The sequence below is a fragment of the Carlito syrichta genome, unplaced genomic scaffold (genome assembly GCF_000164805.1).
Source record: "Carlito syrichta isolate Samal-C Ts95f unplaced genomic scaffold, Tarsius_syrichta-2.0.1 Scaffold302080, whole genome shotgun sequence".
NCBI lineage: Eukaryota > Metazoa > Chordata > Mammalia > Primates > Tarsiidae > Carlito > Carlito syrichta.
The window spans coordinates 23,929-34,870 of NW_007246176.1; the positions used below are offsets into that span (position 1 = coordinate 23,929).

Genomic DNA, 10,942 nt, shown 5'->3' on the forward strand with positions numbered 1-10,942 from the left:
CCATTAAAAAAAATAAAAACAAACGATAGGGTATTTTAAGAGCCACAAAACAAGTTTATAATTCATCCAACATGCTGGTGAGCATGATCATGCACATGAAGTTTTTATAAACTTTGTTAAATGAAACAGGAACAACGATGCTGTTGTTGCTACTCCTGATGATGATGGTGAAGCAGGTTTTGCAATAGTAAAGAGAGGGTAAGGGTCACAGTCACTGTCACATTGGTTACCTATTATTCTGGGACCTATAGGAGCATGGACAGCCTGAGATCACCAGAATTCCTTACCTTATGCTGTATAGGACATCGATTTTATAACTTACAATATACAAAATAGATAAGTGAGCTGTTACCAAAATATATGTCTTTAAAGTAGAATTAAAATGTAGATCTTTAAATGAGCCATGTTTTTCAGAATGGTTCTAAAGGCTGTGGGGTTTCAGCTCCTTATTTCCATAGGGAAATCTATTATAATATTTTGACTGTAAAATACAGGATGCAATTTTTCTGAATTAAATTAGACAGATATATCATAAAATTGTTTTTATAGTATTTACCTAATCCCAATGTAAAAAAAAATCATTCAGCTTAGATCCTATGTAGCATTATGAATAGTTACTTTTCTAACACATGTTTCTGCAGTTGTTTGATGTGTTATAATTAAGAATGACTTGTACAGAAAAAATTTGGTGCAATTCTACCCTTTATCAAAATGTTGTATTCTAAGGAAAATATAGTGTTTGAGCTCATAATAATTGAGTTAGTACTTTTATGACTGGATCAGCTGACATAAATAGTAACCGTATGTGTTATCAGACATACAATAGTGTCAAGCTCCTACTTCTGACCATGCAGTTTTAGAGAAGATGGACAGTCATTAGCAGAATTATTTTGATGGATGGGAATTGAGATGGATTTTGGAAGGATGACTTCTCCATTGTAAGTTAAATTTGCTTAGAAGATTTTTCTTTAAAGTATACCTTAAACAGGTCCCAGTGAAGTTGAATTATGATTCAAGAGACAACAAAAATCCCTTAAATTATTAGGCTTATGGAGACTACAGAGAAGCACCAATATCACAAGCATGCATTATGTGTTTTTATTTATTTATTTTTATTGTTTCTCTTTAGTGTTTGTATGTTAATATATGTATGTATATAATGGATGGAATGGTATAAAATGTACTCCATTCAAAAGAAATGTGATGTATATAATAAAATATTAGAAAGTTAGAAAGTCAATCCAACTCACTATTTATGTTTCTTGCACACTGAAATGATTTCAAAATTAGTAGATGATTCTATTTTAATTATTATCTATCTAAACTCTTACTACTTCATCCTGAAAAATAGCATGCCTACCATAAAACTGTGAGCTACAAACTATCACTATTCATGAGACAAGAACTGCAGCTAGGTGATAAGCAATTAGTGAAATTCGTGCAAAATATTTCTTTTTTCTTAGTTTTATCTTGATGTAAACATTCTGCCTCAGAGAAACAGAAAAGTAAGACAATTGAGAACAAGAGATGTTTTGCAAATTTTATTGTTATTTTTGAATTGTCTGTTTATTGACTACTCTGATGCACATATTTTGATTTTTAGAGAGAAACCAGTCTAAGATATGATTTGTGAAAATCACACCAGAGTCACAGAATTTATCCTTCTTGGTTTCACAAACAACCCTGAAATGCAAGTTTCCCTCTTTATTTTGTTCCCGACCATCTATACAGTGACTTTGTTGGGCAACTTTCTTATTGTCACAGTTACCAACGTGGATCCCGCTCTTCAAACACCCATGTATTTTTTTCTCAGAAATCTATCACTTCTTGAAGTCTGTTTCATGTTGGTCATGGTGCCAAAGATGTTGGTAGACCTAGTGTCCCCAAGGAAAATCGTCTCTTTTGTAGGCTGTGGTACTCAGATGTACTTCTTTTTCTTCTTTGGCAGCTCTGAATGTTTCCTTATCTCTATCATGGCTTATGATTGCTTTGTAGTCATCTGTAACCCTCTCTGTTATTCAGTTGTAATGAACAGGTCCCTATGCTTGTGGATGACCGTAGGCTCTTGGATGTCTGGTGTTCCTGTGTCTATGCTACAGACAGCTTGGATGATGGTCCTTCCTTTCTGTGGACCAAACATCATAGGCCATTTTTTCTGTGATGGTCCTCCAGTATTGAAACTAGTCACTGAGGATACAACCATGTATGAAATGCAAGCACTTGCCTCCACACTCCTATTTATCATGTTTCCTTTTCCCCTCATTTTGGTCTCCTATACACGCATCATCACAACCATTCTGAGGATGTCCTCTGCTACGGGTCACCAGAAGGCATTCTCTACCTACTCGTCACATCTCATTGTGGTATCCCTCTTCTATGGAACAGCCAGCTTGACCTACCTACATCCCAAATCAAACCTGAAGGGTGCAGAGAACAGTCAGAAGGGTGTCCCCAAGATGGTGCTGCCACCCTAGACAACAAAGACTCTAGGTTCCGGCTTCTTCACGCATGGTTCCCCTAGCACGCGTCCAATCATTTTCAATAATGTAGCTAGCTTTGCTATACGTCCAATGGGCCCACAACACGGCGTCTGCCCACCCTGCTCCCAGGCCGCTCCTCCAATAAAACCTAGCACTGCCCCTTCTGGCCGCTGTCAGGCTAATAAATGCAGCCCTCTCCCTACATAGCTCTCTCTATCATGCTCTCTCTCTCGCCCTCTCTCCCCCTGTCTCTTTCTCTTGCTCTCTCCTCCTCTCTCTCTCTTGCTTTCTCTTTCCCTCAACTCTCCCTCTCTCTTGCTCTCTCTCTCCCTCTCCCTCTCTCTCTCTCTCACTTTTCCTCAGTTACAGTCCCTTCCTGTAACTGCCCCTTTAATAAATCTCTTGGTTCCGGCCGGGTGTGGAGTCATTACTGGTGCCAAAGTCCTTTCATTGGTGCCATGACTCGGATCAGGTGCTCCCTCGCCTCTGTGCAGGTGTATTCCCATAGGCAGGAGCCCCGACCCAGCGCCTGTGGCCACTCCAGCCCTCCTGGACCTTCCCCACTGTTTTGAATGCGTGAGCTGCATCCACCAGCAATCGTTGGATAGGTGAGTTTCCCAGACACGGAAGCTTAAAACTTGCCTGGGACCACCGAGGAAAACTGACCATTAATCGTCTGGCAGTCCCTCCAGCCCCCAGGTGAGGGGGAACACACCCCGCCTTGGCCTTCACAGCCACAGCGGACCCTAAAGGCTTCCTCTTCTCCTTTATCTCTCTCAAACCCTGAAAACTCCCATGACTGCCAGGCTTCAGCTAAAGGCTTTCTCTTCTTCTTTATCTCTCTCAAACCTTAAAAATTCCCACGGCCATTGGGCTGCAGCGGGCCCCAGGGGTCCCACGTCTGCTAACCCACAGCGGTTTCTCTCCCCCCCTTAAGGGTTCCCACGGTTGTCGGGCTGCAGTTGGCCCCAGGGGTCCCACGTCTGCTAACCCACAGTGGTTTCTCTCCTCCCCCCTCTTAAGGGTTCCCATGGCTGTCGGGCTGCAGCGGGCCCCAGGGGTCCCACGTTTGCTAACCCACAGTGGTTTCTCTCCCCCCCTCTTAAGGACTCCCACGGCTGTCAGACTGCAGTGGACCCCAGGGGTCTCACGTCTGCTAGCCCACAGTGGATTCTGGAGGGCTCCCACATCTGTCGGGTGAAATGGGTGATAATGGACCTCGGAGTGATAATGGGTGATAATGGACCTCGGAGATTCCAACATCTATTGCCCCACAGAAAACCCTGTTCGACCGGCAGTCAAGTGCTCTACCACCGCTCAGTCAAGTGCTCTCTGTCTGTTCCGAAAATTCCTAGCGCTAGGTGCCTTGACCCCTCGGTTCTCCAGAAGAACCCTGGTAGTGCCAAACCCCTGTGATGACAGGCTTTGCCACAGCCACACTTCTTGGGCAGTCGACTCTTCATGGGATGCCCCGTTTAGTCCACCTGTTCCACCATGGGAGGCTTGTCATCCCTGCCGGCCGATTCCCCCCTTAAATGCATCTTAAACAATCTCACTACACTTTCTCTCTCCCCCGATATCAAACCCAAATGACTAATTCACCTCTGCAGACAGGACTGGCCTACATATCCCTTAGACAACCAAAATCAGTGGCCCCCTCAGGGGTCCCTAAATCCCGATATTATACGGGACTTATACAATTTCTGTGAGCATTCAAAACGGTGGGTAGAGATTCCCTATGTTCAGTCCTTTTCTCTCCTCCGTGAACATCCCTGCCTTTGCTTCCACTGTAATACCTCCAGCCTCTACCCCCAACTCATGCTGGCATTCGTTGCCTCCTCCACAGCTTTCCTCCCTCCCACTGTTCTACAGGCGTCCATACCTCCTCCTCCAACTCCCCCTTCCCCCACTGCAGGCACTGCAAGTCCCACTCCTACTCCTGCTCCCTCCTCCCCCGTCTCAGATTTTTGACCCGGCAGATGACCCCCCCTTACAGACAGCCTCAAGCTTCCCCGCCCCCACCCTCCTCTTCGGCTCCACCCACCTGTACTCCAGCAGCTTGATCCTTATACCCTCCCCTTTCAACAACTCCTCCATGCAGCCCCTGGTAACCCAATCCAAGGCCGCGCTGACCCTCCTAGCCCCCCTTTGTGAGGTGGCGGGTGCAGAGGGTGTGGTTTGGGTACATGTCCCCTTCTCTATTTCAGACCTCTCACAAATAGATAAACGTCTCGGATCATACACAACTAACCCTGCCACCTACATTAAAGAGATTCAATACCTCATCCAGTCCTACAGCCTTACTTTCCATGTTATATACCTAATCCTTTCCAACACCCTGCTTCCGAAGGAATGTAAGAGAGTCTGAAAACAGGCTAGGACATACACAGACAAAATTCACCTCCCAGAGCCCGCTAGTAATCTTCCAGCCTGAAGAAAAGGGCTGAAAGACAGTAAAAGGAAACACTGTCTGAAGATAAACTCGTAGACTCCTAGGATTAGGACGGAGAGTTGACGAATGTGCTGTGTGCTAGTGTGTAAATGAGATGAATGGCGGGAGGGCTCCACATAGTTAGTCTGCTTTGGGGGTATACCAACCTACCAACTGCTAAGAGGTGTCTGAGATATCTTCGTGAGGAATATGACTGAAGGGGGATGTTTCCCATACCCCTCATTCTGTTATTTGTGTGTGTCTGTCACTTTAAATCTGCTAAAAACTGGTTGAGTTATTATGCTTTGTTTGATGGGACATGTAGTCTTTTTAAAACTTGATTGGTGCATATTTCTTGATGTCATTTTATGTCTCCTTTTATTTGTGTGGTGTTTTCTCCCAACCCATTCATGCTGTTAAAATTTCTGCCTTTTGTTGTTAAGGTTGTAAAAAATTGCCTGCTACATATAAAAAGTGTTACCGGTTATCTTAAATTCTTTCCAGAAACCACGTCCCCTCCTTTCCTTAGCCTGTGTTCTCCTTCATAAATTCTAAAGGGGCTCATTTCTAATCCACCTGTAAAAAAATGGAAAAATGTCTCTTATATGCTACTTAGCCTTTTGCTAACTCAGTGTAAGTTAATGCTAGCCTCAGGGGGGAAAAATTTTTATAATCTTTCTCTGTCAACTAAGGAAATCAATAGGCTGTTCTTGTTTTCAAATGCTAAAAGCCAGGTTAGTTAAAAGTAAGTCCGTTTCTAAAAGTTTAGGCCTTGCCTAAGATCATAATCAACTGCTTGTCCCTGTAAAACTGTTGAAAAGTCTCTTAGAATCTTGTGATGTATGCTGAGTCCCTACTTTATATTGTAATGCTAAATAACACTAATGCTTGTGTTTTGGGGTTATACTCATTTAATTGTCCATGTCTTACGACTAAGGCTGCTGTTTAGTAATTCATGAGGATTTTTGACAATTTTGCCTGTTCATAGTTAAAAATATGTAAAAACAGATCATTTCACATCTTCGTGGTCTGTTCGCTCTAAAGGGTTTTCAACCAGACATTATTGTAGACATCACTGGAAAGTCATAAAACAAAAGAAAAAAAAAAGAGAGAGAGAGAAGAACTCCAAAATGAGCACCAGCCAGAGGAAAGGTAAATAAGTTGGCAGTTGCCACTAAAGGCAAAAACTCCAGCCACCGAAAAGAGGCCCGATAAGAATAAACCTGCTAAGGGGATGGTATCAGCTGCTATGAATGTGGTCAATCTGGACACCTAAAGCACAATTGTTCTTAATAGCCTAAGCCCCCAGAACGTTGTCCAATATCTGGAATAAAAAGCCACTGAAAGAGATGGTGTGGCCTCTCCCGAAGGGGGGGGAAACACGTATCTCAGTGATAGTGGCTGTTGACTGAAAGGGGAGGGGCATGGCCCAGCACAGCACTCTGTATGCCATCCACCCAGAAAATCCTTGGGTCTGTATAAATGTGGCTGGGGTCCAAATCAATTTCTTAATTAATAGTGAGGCTAAGTTTTTAGCCCTTGTGCTCATACTGAACTTCTTCCTCCTAAAACCTGCTCTCCAGTGGAATTAAAGGTGTTCCAAAAACTAAATGTTTCACCTAACAGTTACTAAAAGGTAAATTCAAGTTATGACTATAAAAGGTTATCTATAAATAAAGAAAAAGGAAAGCAGAAAGCAAAACAAAAATGTAAAGAAAGTTGTTGGTGTAAGGTATGTTTTTAGTAAGAAAGGCTAAAGAAAAGATAAATAATTGTATAAAAAAGAATCTTATATGATACATTTTTGTTCTATAATAGAATGGCTGGTTAAAAAAAGTATAATACAAAAATAAATGGTTTAAGCATGTCAAAAAGTGGTATGAGTTTATCAAACATGGTAGGTGAAATTTTGTAAAAAGAAGTAAAAGGAATTCTATAAACACTCAGACTTCAAAAAGGTTCCATAAATTTACCATTAATATCAATTACACTAATGCTAGGACTACATGCTCCTCAAAGACCAGAACATGAGCTTCTTAATTAACAATCTCCAAAAAAAAATTTTTTTCTCCTTTAAACAGCAGAGGGAAAAAAAGGAGACAAAATTCAATTAGCCCTCCCCCCACTGTCTTTGTTACAAAAGAGTGAGGTTTTTTTTTTCTTTTCAAAATCGTTGAACGATCATTTTGGCTAAATAAATAACTTTTACAATAACTACTGTGATTTTGTATTATAACATGCTTTTAAAAACTATGCTACTAAAACTCTTCAAGTTCTTAATTCAGTCTCTAGGGTGAGATAAGCAGCAAGCTCCAGGAACCACACCTACCCCACCCCCTTCTAAATTGCCTAAAGGCCAGGAAAATTAATTTCACTAACAACACTGCCAAATTGCTAACAAACTTTAAAATCTCCTTCCAGGCACAAGGATTACTATCCAACATAAGATGAGTGACAAAATAACCTGGGCTTCACTCTCTAACATATCAATTGTTATAAAAGTATATCAGACCTATTATAAAAACAAAAAAAACCCCTGCTTTCTCTTGCCAAAATAAATAGATAGAGACATCGCTACAGCCCCATCTCAGCAGAAAGCAGATACAAAAAAATAATCTTTGCCCCATTTCCCCAAATTTTAAAAATATTTCCAAGAGCAGGAGGGAAAAATGAAAGGTACCTATAAAAACCTAGAAAAAGCTTAGCTTATTCTTAGTCTTTTGGCCTCAGTGTAATGAGTAACAAGTATTCAGACATTCTACTGAAGGACAAACAGCAGCCTATCCCATCCCCCCTAGGCAAATCTTCAGATACAAGATCAGGCACTCATTCCTTTTTGATACTGCCTCAATGTCCCGTACCTCTTATGGGCAGGGACATTCTAGTCAAATTCCAGGCATCCATCACCTTTAACCCAAGTACAGCACCTAACAACCCATCTCCCACAACCCCATTTTTGGCCCTCCTAAATACTAACAATTTCCCAACTGACTCACTTCCTCCTTTGCCCCTTCTATAATAAATCCTCAGGTATGGGACATAAACTCCCCCTCCTTCTTGTCCTGACTCACCACTCATCCAAATCCAAATCCAAACAAACATCCTGGATTCAGCACAGAAAACTTGTAACCCATTGCCCCTTTCCTTTCTTGGCTTAATTGCCATCTTCCTTACTATATTACTTACTTGGTCAACACTACAAATTGGCCATCCACAGCCAAAGTTTTGTTGGCTATTACATACCTCCTCATCATAACTAGCTTCATTCCTATTAAGTGTCTTTTATAAAAAGTCACCCCTTACAGCACTATGTTCATCAGCCTAACCCTCCTTCCCTTATTAATTTTAACCCACCTCAACAGTAAAACAACACCACCCATCCCACCATTTCACTGGAGATTCTTTGTAGAAGAGTCCTGGACTTCTAAGGACCACTCATATACCCAATGTCTGGCCATAGCAGACTGCCAGCCATATGACTGCCAATCTTGAGTTTCTATCCCCATCTCTCTCTCTTCCATGCCTAGTAAAAAAAAAAAAACACCTAAACGTCCTCAATCATCTAAGTGATAAGTTAAAATGGAACTGCCAACAGCCAGACTCTTCTCCTTTCACCTGGTTACCACACCCTCTTGTCACCTGGCTGGCCCCACTCCTAGGCCCTGTCATTCTAATTTGTGTTTTTTGTTTAATAGCCCCATATATCTTTACATTTCTCCAACAACACTTAATTAAACTCTCAAATCAAAACCTCAACCTCCTATTACTCAATAGTTATCAACCTGTCCCAATAGAGGAGTCAACACCTTGTCCCTAAACATCACTTAACTTTTCTTTTAGATATGTTCTCTTCCAGGTTCTCTATTTATCTCCACAGTCTACTCAAAGACAGCTGGTTACTACTGCCCTCGTGCCCACTGGAGGATTGGCCAGAACAAGTCACCATTCTACATTTACAACAAACTTTCATGGAACTCTCGCCTTCAGAAATCTTCACCTTCAGTGCCTACCTCTGGACCCTATTCTGGCTGGTTCTGTGCCCTTCCCCCACCTCACCCCACAATGCCCACATCCAGCAGTAAGCAGCCAGAAAGAATATCGATGCCCCTCTCCCAAATAAACAAAAAAGGTGGGAATGAAGGGTGCAGAGAACAGTCAGAAGGGTGTCCCCAAGATGGCGCTGCCACCCTAGACAACAAAGGCCCTAGGTTCCGGCTTCTTCACGCATGGTTCCCTTAGCGCGTGTCCAATCATTTTCCATAATGTAGCTAGCTTTGTTATACGTCCAATGGGCCTGCAACATGGCATCTGCCCACCCTGCTCCCAGGCCGCTCCTCCAATAAAACCTAGCGCTGCCCCTTCCGGCCACTGTCAGGCTAATAAATGCAACCCTCTCCCTACATATCTCTCTCTCTCACGCTCTCTCTCTCTCACCCTCTCTCCCCCTCTCTCTTTCTCTTGCTCTCTCCTCCTCTCACTCTCTAGCTTTCTCTTTCCTCTGACTCTCTCTCTCTCTCTCTTGCTCTCTCTCTCCCTCTCCCTCTGTCTCTCTCTCACTTTTCCTCAGTTACAGTCCCTTCCTGTAACTGCCCCTTTAATAAATCTCTTGGTTCCGGCCAGGTGTGGAGTCATTACTGGCGCTGAATTCCTTTCAAAACCAGTCCCCTGAAAGCAAGAAGCTGGTATCATTGTCCTACACCATCATCACACCTATGTTAAACCCCATTATCTACAGCCTAAGAAACAATGAAATGAAAGGAGAACAATCTCCCGAAAAGTCTTGCCGAAGTTAGATATGTTTTAAGTTTTATTGTGTGGAGTGTTTCTAAACAAACTGGGGACAGCAGAACCCACTAACAAATGTTTTTAGAAAGGAATAAAAGAGTTGATCTTGTTTCATCTGTGTCACTGTGGTGGGTGCATCTTAGTGTATAATCCAGGGCCCCAGCAAGAAAGAGATGGGACTCTTGAACTGGAATAAATAAGAAAAACCCTATGAGAAGGTTACTTAAAAGTTGTGGGCAATTTTAAGTAATTGTCACACAGGTCTTACAATGGAAATTCCATACTTCTTGGCCTGAAGGGGAATGTAGCAGGAGTGTAAGTTGGAACCTGAAGAATGCTACAACTATTTTAAAAAGTCACCTAACAAGATCTCTGTTCTTTAGTAGAGCAAGGCAGCCATCTCTGCCTTCTTCTGTTCTCCCTCTGTCAAATCTATTGTTGGCTTCTGTTCTCAGTCAAAGCAGATATGACACAGGGGACAAGATTGTCCATGGATGCACTTTATAAATGCCAGCCTTCTGGGGGCACAGAGCAAAATAGAAAAGGGTAAGAAAAGTTATGAAGGGTAAATGAAAATGTCCACCACAAATTATTATTTATTCTGCAGATAATGTGATGCAAAGATGAATCAGGCAATGCGTTGGAAGTGACTTTAAAAATAAATGTACAAAGAGTGGAGTTTTGCAGATGCCAAGAATTCATGATGCAAGTTCTTTATGTGGGTTGCATGTTTAGATAAAGATATTTAATAAAACTACCTTGATATTTATGTTTGGTGATATGATTTTTGTAAACAACAAACATCTGCATAACAACTGGGAAAGCAAAAGAGTAATAATAATAGCAAGCATGCTCAATTGAGGCATTGCCTTTAATGTGTTTTTATAACAATTCAAAAGATAGATCTTATTCTATCTTTATTTTTCATTAAAAAATTAAGATAAAAAAGTCAGTAACTTTGTAAGGCAAAGGTTATTGAGATGTGGCCACAATAATTTAAATCAGACTCTTCTAAATTTGAAATCTAATATACTAGTCTCTTAAAAATCTCTAGTCACATTTTTGTTAAGGCAAAGTCACCACTTACATGGGACTTGAGCTTTTGAAACAATGTAGGACACAAAAGGAGATTGATTTCAATTTAATTTAGAAAAATATCTTATATTTCCAGTAGCATAAGTATATATTGGCTTTAAGCATGCAATTTACATTCCTCTAAGTCTTCTTTAGGTATATGTTTTTCTTA

General features: G+C 41.5%; 1 protein-coding gene across 1 annotated transcript; it reads left to right on the forward strand.

Annotated features, from left to right (window-relative positions):
• The first annotated feature begins 1,622 nt into the window (after positions 1-1,622).
• On the forward strand, positions 1,623-9,704 carry LOC103258343 (olfactory receptor 10A7). Its single transcript, XM_008056013.1, has 2 exons — positions 1,623-2,413; positions 9,566-9,704. The coding sequence occupies exons 1-2, from the start codon at positions 1,623-1,625 to the stop codon at positions 9,702-9,704; spliced, it is 930 nt and encodes a 309-aa protein (XP_008054204.1).
• The last annotated feature ends 1,238 nt before the right edge of the window (positions 9,705-10,942 follow it).